The 15,749-nt window shown below is 42.3% G+C and overlaps 1 protein-coding gene across 1 annotated transcript in view; it reads left to right on the forward strand.

Annotated features, from left to right (window-relative positions):
- The window catches only part of LOC128939981 (contactin-3-like), a 98,308-nt gene extending 83,163 nt beyond the window's left edge, over positions 1-15,145 (forward strand). The window contains exons 12-21 of the mRNA XM_054281301.1: positions 2,000-2,117; positions 3,195-3,353; positions 4,076-4,225; positions 5,044-5,114; positions 6,217-6,451; positions 7,221-7,336; positions 7,959-8,145; positions 11,985-12,097; positions 13,586-13,751; positions 14,290-15,145. Of these exons, the coding sequence (XP_054137276.1) occupies positions 2,000-2,117; positions 3,195-3,353; positions 4,076-4,225; positions 5,044-5,114; positions 6,217-6,451; positions 7,221-7,336; positions 7,959-8,145; positions 11,985-12,097; positions 13,586-13,751; positions 14,290-14,393 (1,419 nt within the window). The 3' untranslated portion in view covers positions 14,394-15,145. The remainder of the gene's footprint in view (positions 1-1,999; positions 2,118-3,194; positions 3,354-4,075; positions 4,226-5,043; positions 5,115-6,216; positions 6,452-7,220; positions 7,337-7,958; positions 8,146-11,984; positions 12,098-13,585; positions 13,752-14,289) is intronic.
- The last annotated feature ends 604 nt before the right edge of the window (positions 15,146-15,749 follow it).

The raw sequence follows: 15,749 nt of genomic DNA on the forward strand, positions 1-15,749 counted from the left end.
TCTTCCTCTTCCTCTTCCTCTTCTCTTCTCTCCTCTCCTCTTCCCTTCCCTTCCCTTCCCCTCTCCTTCCCTTCCCCTCTCCTTCCCTTCCCCTCTCCTTCCCCTTCCCTTCCCCTCTCCTTCCCTTCCCCTCTCCTTCCCCTTCCTCTTCCCCTTCTCTTGCTCTTTATCTTCTCCTTCTCCCCTCTTTCTCTTCTCCTTCTCTTCTCTTTCCCAGAACTTCCTCTCCCCTCCCCAAAAAATTCCCACAAAAATTGGCTTTTCCCTCACAAACTGAGTCCCATCTGCTTTTACCGCAACACAGAGGAGCTTCCTGCTGCTCCCCCAGTCCCTCAAGACTCTTCCCAAACCCCCACAAATTACTGAAATGCACAAATTACTGAAATGCAGAGTTCACATTTTGCTGAGGTTTATTTCAAGTAAAACTGTTCTATTTTAAGCCCCCCCCCCCTCCACTTTGGTGAGATGTCTCAAGTTGACTTTGCTGAAATTTGTGTAGGACGTGATTTGCTTGCATTCTCTGCTGGTGTTGGGCATTCCCTGAATATCCACTTCCAATCAAGGAGATGGATTTTAGATTGCCTTTGACTCAACTTTTAATTTATTGTAAGCAATCAGCACTGAATTGTCCTGCAAACAACTTCCATCTGTGCTTTCACAGCAGATCAGGCACACACATGGAAGGGAATCAGGCAGAATTGGCTTCAGCTTGTGTCGAGTAAAGAATTGAGACATTGTAATGCTGAAACAAAGGAAAATAATCAAATGTTTTGAAAGGTTCATGTTTTTTCCAAGACTAAAATAAACTTCAGAGTCATGGCTTTGCCTTTCTCCCAAACTGCTGTTTGCCCATGGATCAGTGGCCAAAGTAGTTGAAAATACCCACAGATTAGTGTTCTGTCCTTGAAGAAAATGCTGCTTGTCCAGAATAATTGTAATTTAAAAATTAAAATCTTACTGAGGTGTTTTTCACCTGGAAAATTCAGCTGGAACTGAGTTAAGGCAGTAATTGAGCTGACACAAAGAGGAGATTTTTTTTAAGGGACACTGTTTAGCAAAGGTTTAATATCAAGTTCTCTGTTCAGTGGTGTAGAAAACAGTGCACAAATGTGATAGGAAGTTACAGTTTCATTTAGGTTTTATTTCTTTTCCCATGATCTGGGAAATAACCACATGCTGTGATCTGAGAAAGAACAACAGGGAAAAAAGACTAAAGATTAAATACTCAGTGAATAGCAAAGAGCAGAACTTGGGCTTGTAAAATGGGAAAGTCAGCCTAGAATGTGCAACCTTTAAATGAAAGTGCTCACAATAACCTGGAGAATGGACTGAATTCAACTTTGTCTTTTACACATTTGAACTCCTTAAAAATCTGTCATAACTTGACTTAAAAGTTCAGGATAAAAACTCCATGAATTTTGTCTAGAAATCAAATTGGTAATGGCCACAGAGAACACATTTTTCTGTTTTTAGGGCTTTGGGACAAATGGTCACAGGGCACTGGGGATTCCAGGCAGGAGATGCCTTCCCATGTTGGAGCTCTCCTTGTTGGAGCTCATTTCTCCTAAAAAAGGGAGAAATTTGTCTTTTACACATTTGAACTCCTTAAAAATCTGTCATGGCTTTATTTACAAGTTGAAGATAAAAACTCCATGAATTCTGTTTAGAAATCAAAGTGGTAATGGCCACAGAAAAACACATTTTCCTATTTTAAGGGCATTGAGGCTACTGGGGGTTGCAGGCAGGAGATGCTCCCAGTGTGAGCTCCCTGTGTTGGGGCTCATTTCTCCCAAAAAAGGGACATCAATCACCTCATGTTTTTTGGGAAGATGCTCCCAGACAACAAGCCTGGAGCTGCTGATGGGCAGGAATTTGCTGTCCTGCAGAGCAGCTTTTGAGCAACTGCAAAAGTTTTGGTGGATTTTTTTTTCCCCCCTTTTTCCCCCTTTTTTCCCTTTCCCTTTTAATGTTGGCACTAATGAATGTTGTGTGTCCCCAGAGCGCATCAGGGGATCTGATGATCAGGAACATCCAGCTGAAGCACAGTGGGAAGTACGTGTGCATGGTGAAGACAGAGGTGGACAGCGTGGCCTCTGCTGCCGACCTCATCGTGAGAGGTACAGCCCAGCCCATCGTGTTTTCCACCTTTTTTTCAAATTACAGGCCGCAGAAATAACTGATGGTGGAGGTCACAGAGCCAATGCATGGTTTGAATGGGGTGATGAATGGCTGTGAGTTGGATTTATGTCATTCTGGCCTGCAGCTAGGGAGAATTACAGCTCGGCTTTTGGGTGAAGCCTGATTTTTTCCCAGAGAAATGAGGAGCTGGGGGTTGGAATAGTGACTTCACATCCTTTTTCACTGCCAGTCCTTCAGGCTGCCAAGAGGAGCTCACTGGCAGCTCTGGGGTTGCTGCCTCTGCAGAATGAAGTGTTGGGGACTCCAGAATCCCTCCTGTGAAATGGGCAATTCTGCCAGAGCCCAGGAGAGGTTTTCTCCTAGGGTTTAAAGCCTATAATGCAGGATTATTCCTTTTCATTCACAGTTCAGCCAGAGCTGTGGCTTTCTCTGCTGATGTTACAGCTACATTTATTGCAAGGTAAAAAGCTTTGATCTAGAAAAGCACATTATGTGATCAGCACTTACTCAATATGTTTTGAAATATTTCAGATATTTTCTCATTGTTAATGCACTGTTACTCATTTCAACCCCCTTTGCTGGTGCAGGTGAGACAAAACCCAGCATTTTGGGCAGGAAGTGCAAAGAATTAGGATTTTCTAGAAGGCAGCAGGAAGTTTGTGTGACTGAATTACTGCTTGTGGTGCTGGTCACATGTGCTGAAAAATTGTTCCAGTAATACAAGTGAAGTAAAGAAGTTGTAGGTAGAAAATTTCCATAATACAAAGATTTGTCTGTAGACTAAAGAGGACATTTAGGACTAAAGGAAAAGACGCTGAAAAGACAGAGGGATGTGCTGAACAAAGGTTTTGGTAAAAAAGCCAAAACCCAGGCATCAGTTCTGCCCTTGAGAGTATTTCAGGTTGAAATTATCAGAGTTTAGTAAATATAAAACCACAATTACGAGTGTTCTGATTCCAGTCTGAATTGTTTTCCTCCTCCCTGAGGAAGAAAACAAAGAGGAAGTGATTCCCAGGGCTTCCCCAACCTGTGCCTGGCTTCCCACCCCTCTGCAGGCTCTCCTGGGCCCCCTGAGCACGTGAGGGTGGACGAGATCACGGACACCACAGCCCAGATCTCCTGGCAGGAGGGCACGGACAACCACAGCCCCGTGACCACCTACACCATCCAGGCCAGGACGCCCTTCTCCGTGGGCTGGCAGAGAGCCACCACAGGTGAGCCCAGCTCGGGCAAAACAGGTGAGCCCAGCTCATCAGCACAGGTGAGCCCAGCTCATCAGCACAGGTGAGCACACATCTCCCAGCTCAGCCTCTGAGGGAATGGCTCTGGCACCTGAGCCATTCTCCTGTTCCTGAGCTCCCTTTCCCATGAGACATTTTTCTTCTCCTGAGCTCCCTTTTCCCTTGAGCCATTCTCCTTTTCCTGATCCCCCTTTTCCCTTGAGCCATTTTCCGGAGCTCCCTTTTGCTTTGAGCCATTTTCCCTTTCCTGAGCTCCCTTTTTCCCTTGAGCCATTTTCCTTGAGCTCCCTTTTCCCTTGAGCCATTTTCCTTTTCCTCTGCTCCCTTTTCCCTTGAGCCATTTTCCTTTTCCTCTGCTCCCTTTTCCCTTGAGCCATTTTCCTGAGCTCCCTTTTTGCCTTGAGCCATTCTCCTTCTCCTGAGCTCCCTTTTTCCTTGAGCCATTTTGCTTTTCCCTTGAGCCATTTTCCTTTTCCTGAGCTCCCTTTCCCTTGAGCCATTTTCCTGAGCTCCCTTTTTCCTTGAGCCTTTTTCCTTTTCCCTTGAGCCATTCTCCTGTTCCTGAGCTCCCTTTTCCCTTGAGCCATTTTCCTTTTCCTGAGCTCCCTTTTTCCTTGAACCATTTTCCTTGAGCTCCCTTTTCCCTTGAGCCATTCTCCTTTTCCTGAGTTCCTTTTTCCTTTTCTCTCCCCCAGTTCCGGACGTGATCGACGGCAGAACTTTCACGAGCACAGTAGTGGATTTAAATCCTTGGGTTGAATATGAATTTCGTGTAGTTGCCACCAACAAAATAGGAGGTGGAGAGCCTAGTTTGCCCTCAGAAAAAGTAAGAACTGAAGAGGCAGGTTAGTGGGTCCTTCTATTTGTTTTTAATTCAAGAATGTTGTATGTTAACAGGGAAAAGGAGTGTTCATATCTTTATCTTCTTGGCTCTTTGCAAACAAGCTTGGAATTGCCAGTGGATATAAAAGCCTGAAACAAGTTTGTTCATATTTTTCCATTTTGCTGTAGGACAGTTTGTGTTGCATTACTGAACATCACAGAAGCATAAATCCATTTAAACTGCATTTGCTGTGGCACAATCTGCCAGTTCAGGCAGTGCTGCAGAGTGTGAAGGTATTAATGGATGCAAAGAGGTTAATTTTGACAGGGATTTTTCATTCCTGCTGTTTGATCAGTGAAACCCTTCCATGTAACAGGCATGTGGCTCAGAAGAACCCATCAATTACAAACCCAGCTCACTTGGAATGAGGCTGTTCCCTAATTTATCTGCATAACATCCCAAGGATGTGGAATTCTGAGCAACATGGTCCAGTGGAAGGTGTCCTGGAACAAGATGATCTTTGGGGTCTCTTCCAACCCAGGAGGAATTAACTCTAGAAAAATTAGGCTTGAATGCAGTTTTTGGAAGTTCCTAGACACAGCAGGAGTGGTTAATAAATAATGAAATAATCTGTGAGCTGCTGAGGTTCTTCAGAACTCAGAGGAGCCCCAGCCTGGCCCAGGGAAGGATCAGTGTGGGACAGGGCTGGGGCTCTCCAGTATTCCCTACCCCAAAACCATTCCCCCTGAGGAATGTGGGTTAAACTCAGAGCATGAGGGTGATGTGCTGTGTTCTCCTGTCTCTACTCTGTGCTGACATCTCTGCCTTTCCTTCCCACAGTTCCTGAAATTCCCCCCTCTGAGGTCAGTGGGGGAGGAGGCAGCAGGTCTGAGCTGGTCATAACGTGGGATGTAAGTTTGTGGGGAGATCTTCTCTTCACAGAACTGTTTTCTTTTTCTCTTTTCTTTTCTTTTCTTTTCTTTTCTTTTCTTTTCTTTTCTTTTCTCTTTTCGTTTCTTTTCTTTTCTTTTTCTTTTTCTCTTTTTCTTTTTCTTTTTCTTTTTTTCTCTTCTCCCTCTGAATTTCCTCTGGGATGTGCACATGCTCTGGGCCCTGTGTGATGTGAGCCCTGCACATTGGCCTTTGTTCTTTGACTCTCGTGTCCCTGGGCTGGATGGAAATCCCCAGGGGATTCAGCTTGGCTGGGATTACCTCTGTTCTCATACAAATGTTGATGCTAAAAAGGAGGCAGGAGGGCAGGGTAAGGGGGCTAAGCCAAAGAACTGAACTTTGCAGTGCAGATTTGCAGTTCTTGCTTTCCCACCATTAAATCTGGATGCACATGCTAACCAATTTTCATTTATGTTATGTATCCCTTCTTTAATGATTTAAAGAACTGTTAATATTCTGTCCCTACCATTGACTGTTCTGTGTGGTTATCTAATCATAATGACATCAGAAGAAGGTTTCACCACTGTATGAAGGTGGTATTGAATTCTCTAACAGCTGACCAAGCAATCATTCATTTTTTATGAACTGTGCATTGATGAAAGAAAAGCTGTATTTACTGAAGAGCATCTTGAAGCAGAATACTTAGTGAAAACCAGAGATTATACCTGAAAACTGTCCTCTTATTGAAATGCAAACCTTAACACAGGTTATAGGGAGCACATTTTGTTGTTCTGCCCAGAGTTAATTGGTTGAGGGTTTCATGCCCAGTGCAGTGCCACCTGGGTCATGTCTTGGGTTTCTCCTGCCCATCCTCCCCAGTGGCTCACAGCTGTTGTTCTGTCCCTGGGTTTCTCCTGCCCATCCCTCCAGTGGCTCACAGCTGTTGTTCTGTCCCTGATGTGAGATGAGTTTCTCCTGTCCATCCTCCCCAGTGGCACACAGTTGTTTTTCTGTCCCTGAGTGTCTCCTGCCCAGCCTCCCCAGGGCATCACAGGTGTTCTTCTGTCCCTGAGTGTCTCCTGCCCATCCCTCCAGTGGCTCACAGCTGTTGTTCTGTCCCAGCCCGTCCCTGAGGAGCTGCAGAACGGGGAAGGATTTGGGTACGTGGTGGCTTTCCGCCCCTCGGGCACCTCGACGTGGATCCAGACCGTGGTGACCTCCCCTGACACCCCCAGATACGTCTTCAGGAACGAGAGCATCCTGCCCTTCTCGCCCTACGAGGTCAAGGTCGGCGTCTACAACAACAAAGGAGAGGGGCCCTTCAGCGCCGTGGCCACAGTGTTCTCAGCTGAGGAAGGTACAGCCCTGGGCTGCCCCAAAACCTTCCACCAGGTGTTCCTGGGAGGCTCCCTGGAGCAGAGAATGGGCAGAGTTAAATAAATAAAGCATTATTTATTATTATTATTATTATTATTATTATTATTATTATTATTCCATGTAAAATAAATATATTTAATAATAAATATAAATAAATATTATAAATTGTTTGCTTATATTTATTATACAAATAATAAATATAGACAAATAAATTTAATAAAAATATATTTAATAATATATAATGTCTATGTTATTGTGTATTATTTGTATATTATATATATAAAATAATAAGAAAAATAATTTATTTTAATTAATTAATTAATTAAAGGCCTTCAAAGGATTCACCTTGAGCAGTACAAGAGCCCAGCCAGGGCTACACCCAAGGTGGATGAGGGTCAGGAGTTCTCGCACTTTAATCTGTTTTGGTCCATTCCATGTTGGGGTTCATTGTCCAATTCCAGCTCCAGGTGATGCAGTCCCACCCTCCCAGTTTGCTCCCCTCCATTCCCTGTTGTTGGCACTTTTTGGGCTGAAGCTGCAGCGGTGTCCTTGGTTCTGGGGCTGGAAAAGGATTGTTCTGTGGGACTGAGCTGTGAGGAGAGCTGCTGACACTGTGTATGGAGTTCAGAGTCACACACACACAAAATATGAGGCAGCTTGGGGCAGGGAGGTGGCTTGGGATGAGGATTTATTTATTTATCCCCAGCTTTATTCCCAATCACCTCTCCCGTGTTGATTTCCCAACCCAGAGCCCAGCACGGCCCCCTCAGGAGTGTCTGCCACCAGCCTGTCCTCCTCAGCCATCCAGGTGTCCTGGACAGCCATTCCCTGGAAGATGAGCAATGGGAGGCTGCTGGGCTATGAGGTGAGTCTGTGGAAATAAAATATATGTCAGTGAATCAACCCTGTTTATTAAATAAATTCCACTCCTCTTTGTAAGGGCCATGGACCAGAAGGGTCGTGCAGGCTGCAGCACAACCACACAGATTCACCCCAAATCTTGCTCTTCCTGCCCCGCCAACAGCCAGATGGTGGATAATTTTTTCTGTCTTTGTTAAAAGCAAGAGTGAAGTTGTGTTTTGCTGCCTGTGCTGATAGGTATGTTTCTAACATAACTCCGAGCTAATATTTTTTCAGAATTACATTTACTTTTAAAGAAACTTCTTTATAAGGTACATTTTTCTGAGCTTGTTTCCTTCTTAATGAAGTAATGGTTTTCCTCTTGTCATTCTGTAGTTCAAGCAAGATCTAATATTTCAATTGTCTTTTTGCTGCAGTCACAATGAAAAGAGCAGCAAGCGTGAGAAGCAGATGGATAAGAGTATGGGGTTTTTTTGCACAGTAAACATATTTCTGAAACTTTAACTTGTATTTTTATCTTATTCAGCTGAAGGGAAAAAAAAGCACTTAAAAGAGTCAAGTACAACGCTGTGGGTGAACAGCCCTTTCCATGCAAGATTTAAATGGTTTTGGTTTTTATCTCCTAGGTTAGGTACTGGAATAAAGGCCAGAAAGAAGAATCTTCCAACAGAGTGAAAGCAGCAGGGAATGAAACATCAATAAAAATTACGGGGTTGAGGAGCAACCTGGATTATTACACAGCTGTGCGTGCCTACAACAGCGCTGGGGCAGGGCCCTTCAGTGCCACCGTCAATGCCACCACCAAAAAGCCACGTGAGTACCTCAGATGGCAATGGGAACAGGCACAGATGGGGGCAGCACATCCAGGGTTGAGTTTGCAGGATCCCCAGGATGAAGGAGGAATGCTTGAATCTGACTCCATGTTCTTAGAAGGAGAATTTATTTATGATTTATTATGATATTATGATTTTTTGATATTATATTATACTTATTATATTTTACATGTTATATATTATATAATAGTATAAATATATTATTTAATATATTTATAAAAATTTAATTAATATATTTTATATTAAATAATGCATTTATAGTGTACATAAATATATTTATATTTTTATAATTGTCTATATTTATATATATGTTATTTGATTTATATTTATTATGTAATATGATATTATTCATTATATAATATGAAAAATGTTATAGTATAGTAATTATATTATATTATAGTATAGTATATTATTACAGTATAGTATATAATAGTATAGTATATTATAGTATATTATATTAAATTAAAGAATGCTATACTAAAATTATATCAAATAATAGAGAAAAGATACAGACAGGAGGCTTAACAAGAATGATAATGAAAACTCGTGACTCCTCTCCAGAGCCACAGCTGGACTGGGAATTGATCATTAAGTAATAACAGTTCACATGGAACCAATCAAACATGCACCAGTTGGTAAACAATTCCCAGACCACATTCCAAAACAGCAAAACAGAGGAGAAGCAATCAGAAAATTATTGTTTTCATTCTTCTCTGAGGCTTCTCAGCTTCCCAGGAGAAGAATCCTGGGCAAAGAGGATTTTTCAGAAAATATGACAGTGACATTGGAGAGGAAAGGAAAGGAAAGCAGTGGAATTCCTGGGAATCACAGTATGAGTGACCTGAATTTCCATGTAGTCACGTGAATCAAGCACAGAGCTTCCACCAGTTCTTGAGCAGGGTGGGTGAAACCCAACGGTGCCAGGGGAGCCCAGGGAACATCTGTAATTTCTGCACTGAACCTCTGTTATGCTGCTAATGACTGGAAGAAATTGAAAAGAAAAATCTCTGTTATTTAGAAGAAGAAAAAAAAAAAGGAGACTTGTTGAATTTTTCAGTGTTCTATAACATATTTATGAGTTCTCTAGGGCATGGGGTTTGAAATGCAATGAACCTCCTGGAGTTCATGCAAAGCAATCCTTCATGTCCACTGTTTCCCCTTGAACAAATTGCACAAGAGGCCACTCTCCTGATGCAAAGGCAAAATTAAGCTGGAGAACAGATTGTCAAAGGCTGCACTAATTTTTCTACAAGTGGAAATATTTTTAGTGTGCTCCTCTGTTGTAATACAGCTCAGAATCAGGGTCATCAGTCTTGAAGTGTTTCTGTCAGAGGCACAAGAACAGACAATTAAATCTGTCTGAAGGGTCAAATTCCCTGCAATAATCATTAACATCCCCCGAGCAGGCAGAGTTGGGGCATTAATATTATGAAATAAGCTAGTTTATCAGAAATTATTCTATGCAGAAATGAGTGTCAGTCTGTCACCGAGGACTAAACCAACTCAGATTTGCCCGAGTTTAAATATATTATGTGCACAATTACCATGAACTGGCTGATCTGAAGTGACTCACTGCCTGCAGCCTGGACAGGACATGGGGAAAGGAATCTTTTTCTAATTAATCATCTTTGTGGCTGCTCACTGGAGGTGGTGCCAGGCTGGTCAGGTCAGGGATTTTCAGTCCTTTTTTATTGTGCCTCTTGCTTTTGGGGTGTGTGACAGAACTGGGCAAGCCCCTGATCTCACTGGTGTGAGCAGGATCTGGATCAGGGCAAAATGCTGCTGTTTGGAATAATTAAAAAGGAAAATTAATTGCATTATCTCCATGGATCTTTCTGGTGAATAAGGAGAGCAAAGGCATGTAATGTCAGTCTGAAGATTTTGATAAATTAGTTGAATTGCTGAGAGAAATAATTCTCCGTGCTACTGCAGTAAAAACTGATTTTTCATTCAAATGTGTAATTTTTAATCAATCCTGGTTTGTAATTAAATCTGAATATTTTTGATTGGTGTGGTTTTCACTGTGAAGGATTTGCAATCCCCCACAGGACCTGCCAGGTAAATCTCAGAAACTGTTGCCATATCAAGGAATACAAATAGTTCAGTTCTGCTGGCAATGTGTATTTCCAAATTAAAAGTGAGCCTTTGACAATTAAAATATCTTTGCTCTAAAATTTGAAATACGCATGTTTACAGCCCAGAATAACAAGCGGAGGTTTAAATCCTGCTATGTAAAATGCCAGGTGGGTGGGGAAGACTTGTCTGAGTTGTGACAATTATTTCATATTTCAGAAGTCTTAAAATAAAACCCAATGTTCTGTCCATCGGCTCTTAGTTCTGAGCAATTCTCCTGCCTGAGAGCAGCTCTCAGAAATCCCTGCAGCTCCCTGGACATGTCCTGAGGTGATTGATGGACCAGGACCTGCCACAAGAGAAGTTCTGAACTCTGCTGAGTGCTGGAGATTTTGGTGTCTGCAGCAAATGGAGCTTCTGAATCCCTCAGACAGAGGCTTGAAGTTTTTATAGATAATTACTCTTCTTTTTTTTTTTTTTTTCCACGTGTCATCTTAATATTTTGTTGTGGATTTCAAGGATGAGTCATTTCCTTTGAAATTCAGCTGTAATATCTCAGTGTGAAAACGATTCATACATGCTGTAACACTTCATTCTCGGGAGTGAAACAATCTCCTCTTGCATTTACAAGGAGTGGGTATTATTAGAACACCAGGTTAAACCTTCCTCAGTACACAGAACAAGACAAATAGCAAAAGAAAATAGCTGGGGGTGGTTGGTTGACTTTGGAATAATTCTTTTAAGTCTCAGGGGTGGTTTTTTTCTGTTTTTTGAGTATAATCAGGTGGGTTTTGAGCTGACTGCTTATGGAAGGAAGGCAGGGAACTTCCTGTGTGAGAGAATTGAAAAGAGGGGGGAAAAAGAGGAAAAACTCTATAAGGGCATGGATACAAGTGTTCAAAAGCACTCTCATGCTTAAAGCTGGAACCTCCAGTCTCAAAGCACAGCTCAGCCCACCTAAGCAGCAGTTGCCTCCACTAGGTGACAGCAGCAGTAAATTGTTTTCCTTAACGCATTTAGAAAAGATTTTAATCATTGATTTGTGCCACTGCAGGACCTGTTTTCTGGGAAAGCAACCTGAGGCATTTGAGGAGGTTTGTACTTCCCTGAAAGCTTGGCAGCTCCAAGGTACATGAAAGGGGCAGAGCCCAGAGCATGCAGCTGCTTTGCAAATAACAGCCTTGGGTTGCTGATGAACCAGAAATCCCAGCAAATATCAGTGGCCAAACCCCACTTTTGGCACAGGCTCAGTTCAGAACCACAACTTGAGCTGGAAGAGCCAACAGACAAAAAAATCTGCAAATATTTTCCATAGCTGACACCTTAAAGTAAATCAACATAGTGGGTAAATTTGAATATTCACTGAGACTAAATTTGTCTAAAAATCTGTTGTGAAGAATTTTCTTATTCTTGACACTGTACTAAACCAAGAAATTGTCTGTTACCATCATTAGAGTTTGTTCTAATAATCACCCATGTCCTAAGGCACATGCTTCTGTCTGACTGTATTGAATGAAGGACCAGCAACAGATATTTCAGCTTCAGAAACAACATTTATGTGCCATTCTGGCTTTTTCCTTCCTCCTGTTTTTCAGATTTAGCCTCTGAACCATAACGTGCAGAGAGAGGAGCCTGCACTGGAGCTGGTTTTGCACCCCGAATGCAATGACGGCCAATTACCTGAGCAGGTGAATCAATCCCCAGTGCAAATTGAATTAAAGTTGTGCTTTTGTTGTGTGTTTGAAGCACCCAGCCAGCCTCCAGGAAACGTGGTGTGGAATGTCACAGAGTCCAGGGTGCTGCTGAGCTGGGAGGAGGTCAGAGCCATGGACAACGAGTCCCAGGTCACGGGCTACAAGGTCAGTGGGGACAGAGCTGGGGACACCAGGGCTGGGGTTTCCTTGTCTGTCTGCATGTTCAGGGCATGCACAATCCCACCCCTAAAACGTTTCACTGGGGTCTCCTTCCTAGGGATTTTAAATATATAAAATACATATTCTAACAGTGTCTCACCATTAGTGTCCCCCAATCCCCTTTTCTCCCATCCTGGCACTGCTCAGCTCTTGGGATCCCACCCACACCTGGGTCTGAGAACATTTAAACACTTACCACATCCATAACTCATATTTCAAATGTGTAACACTTACCCAAACGGATAAAACATTGAAAGAAACCACAAACATTTAGCCTGATGGATGTAGCTTCCATTGCTGGCCAGGTGCATTTACTATATTTATTATCTATTATCACATATATTAAACTGATATTTTTAAACATTTCTCCTCTTACCTGCTATGGGTCATGCTCATTTCCCTGACAGAAATTACCCAGTTGCATCTGCTCTAAATCTGATCAGCACACAAATGTAGAAGTGTTTAAAAATGTCATATAAGTGTGTTAAAAAACAGCTGAGGATGCTCCTGCTAAACTCTGTGCAGCTGGATCCCACATGATATAATCCTGAATAAAAGATCTAGGCTGAAGATCTGATGACCCACCGAGTTGTATTGGCAAGAAGTACATGTTTACTGGTTATTCCAGTGCCCCATTATTTCATATTATTGTAATAAAAATAATACATAATATGTATTATTTTCATACATATTATGTACATATACATTTTATATGTGTGACCGTGTTCACAGGGGTCTGAGGATCTGACTCCATGTTTCAGAAGGCTGATTTCTTATTTTATTATATATATTACATTAAAACTATACTAAAAGAATAGAAGAAAGGATTTCATCAGAAGGCTGGCTAAGAATAAAAAAAGAAAGAATGAATACAGCTCACTGTGATTGGCCATTAATTAGAAACAATCACATGAGACCAATCACAGATGCACCTGTTGCATCCCACGGCAGCAGATAACCATTGTTTACATTTTGTTCCTGAGGCCTCTCAGCTTCTCAGGAGGAAAAACCCTAAGGAAAGGTTTCTTTCATAAAACATGTTTGTGACATTATATGCACATATACATTTTACATGTATGTATACATTTTTATGCACATATACATTTTATAATAATACAGTACAGTTGTATTAGCATCCATTGTGCCATTTGAAATTAAATCTTGAATTAAAGGTGAAAAAATGTTCAAAAATTAATGAAAAAATTTATTCTTTTTTGGAATGAAAAACATTCCAAAAAATGTTCTTGAACGTTTTGAGTCGAGTCAACGTTCAAAATAGAACACTGATTGATACTCCCTTCTTCCCTTAAATACAATTCCACCCTGGAATATTAACCAAAAATCAGCTCTTTTCCTTCATCCCGTCACTGTTATAAGCTGAAGCACTGTGTGTTGGAGGCAGAGGAGGGGCTGAGGCCCTGTGCTGTGTTGCAGGTGCTGTGCAGGAGCAGCCAGGGCGGGCTGCAGGTGCTGACCACGGCGGGCACCACGGCCGAGCTGTGGCTGCAGCTGCAGGACGATTATCTCATCGAGGTCAGGGCCACCACCGAGGGCGGCGACGGCAGCAGCAGCCAGCAGATCCTCATCCCCAGGCTAGCCAGTACGTTCAGCCTCTTCCCTTTGTCCCAGCTCCTCTCTGCTTCCTTTGGTGGTGGGGGGAAAAAACTAAAATTAATGTTTAGGCCTTGTGCGGTAATACGGTAATAAAAGGAAAGCAATTAAAATCTTCATGCCCTTATGCATGGCAAACTCCATTCTGCTGAACTGGTAAATTGCCATTTAAGTTGGTACTAAAAATGTTACCTTTTCTGCTTTTTCTCCTTTTTTTATAAAACACTATTACCTTGAAAGCAAACTCACAGATTGATTAAAGTTGGAAAAGATCCCCAAGATCGTTGAGTCCAACCTTTGACCAAACACCACCTTGTGAGCTAAACCACAGCACTAAAACCATTCATGATCACAGCGTCTCTGTAATTTTTAAATATTTACTGCATTTTTGTAGATTTTGTAGATTTTTGTGCTTGTAAGAAAAAATTACAGTAATTTTTGCTTGGCATTTAGGAAGAGTAATAATGTGGCACAGCAGATACTTCTGCTTTCATTTAATCCTGAATTCATTTTTTCCTTTGTCACAGGTATGGATGCAAGAGGTTCTGGACCATCAGTGTTGAGTATCTTCAGTGTCTCCAGCTTCTTAGCAACAATATTTTCCTTGACCCTTAATTCTGTGTTGTGCTGATATATTTGCATTTGCTGGGGGAAAAAAAAATTGGTTACTAAAGTGCATTTTTTAAAAAAACTGCAGTGGTTAATGCATGTTTTTTCTTCTATCCTGACGTGTTTTTAAATTCTTTATATTTCACTGTAAGTTGAAGTAAAAAATACCATGTAAAGTTTAGCAAATCCTTTAAAAAGGAATCTGAAATGCCTTAATACTTGAACCAAAGGAGTTTACATGTTACATACTTCAGATACAGTGTGAGAGAGGGGGAGGGATGGCACTGTGAGGTCAGGGCAATGAGGGAGAGTGAGAAAAAACATTTTTACAGCGGCCCTGAATTGTTCTGGGTCTGTTCTGCATTGCTAAAATAGCATTTGACATGGAAAGGATGAAATCAGAGCTGGGGCTGTTATCAGCTGGAGTTGATAATGGCTGCTCCCAAGGCAGTGCCATCACCCTGGAGTTGGGATCATTTCCCTGCTGCCCTTTGTGGGAGTTGCTCTAAATGGAAAGAAATCCCAAAAGAAATCTCCTTCAAAGAAATCCCACCTGGAGCAGGGCAAAGGCTCCGTGCTGCTGCTGAGAAATGATCTCCCAGCTGTGATCTGGGGATGGTTTTGTGCTGCCTCTCAGTAAATTCTGAAATTCATGTCCTCATCTCCCCACCATGCCTTCCCTACCCAGGTTCTTTGTTCACAGCCAAACTCTCCCACCCTGAGGGTGCTGTGCTTGCCCTGCTGCCAGTGTCCAGGGGCTCAGGTGCCCACCTGGCACCCCTGGCAGGGGCATCAGGGCCTTGGGGACAAGGACACCCATCCCTCCCTCCTTCCCTGGTGCTCCCAGCCCTGCAGCCCCAAATTCCCTGCTCATTGCACTGCAAACACCCTGAATTCAGACCCACAGCCAGGCCTCTCCTTCCTGCTGCTCTGGAACCACTTCTGAACTGTTCCACCTGCTCTGGCTCTCAGCTGCACCCCACTGCTGTCACTGAGTCTGGGAAGTTCATGGCAATAGTAAGATTTTAAAAAATTATACAACAACACTTCAGACTTGCTATTGAAGAATAATCTGTGCTTTCTTTCGTGGCACTAAATTAAAGATTCATTCAGCCTGGTCCATTTGACTTCTAGAGTTGTGGCTTCAGTCAAATCAACCTTTTTAGGTTCATTTGTTCCCTGTTCACATGACATAAAGCATCATCTCCTCTTAAACACTGGGGTTTTTAAATTTCACAATACTACTACAGCACACAGAAGTACAAAGGGAGAACCAGGATTAATAAAATTATGGTAGCACTTTGGAAAAAATACCTTGATGTGCATTGAGCTGGCAGATGAGCTCCAGATGAGACCAAGTGCTGCTGAGGAAAGCAGG

Source organism: Melozone crissalis, unplaced genomic scaffold (assembly GCF_028551555.1).
Source record: "Melozone crissalis strain CALT ecotype California unplaced genomic scaffold, PUWL_Pcris_2 ptg000029l_1, whole genome shotgun sequence".
Lineage (NCBI taxonomy): Eukaryota > Metazoa > Chordata > Aves > Passeriformes > Passerellidae > Melozone > Melozone crissalis.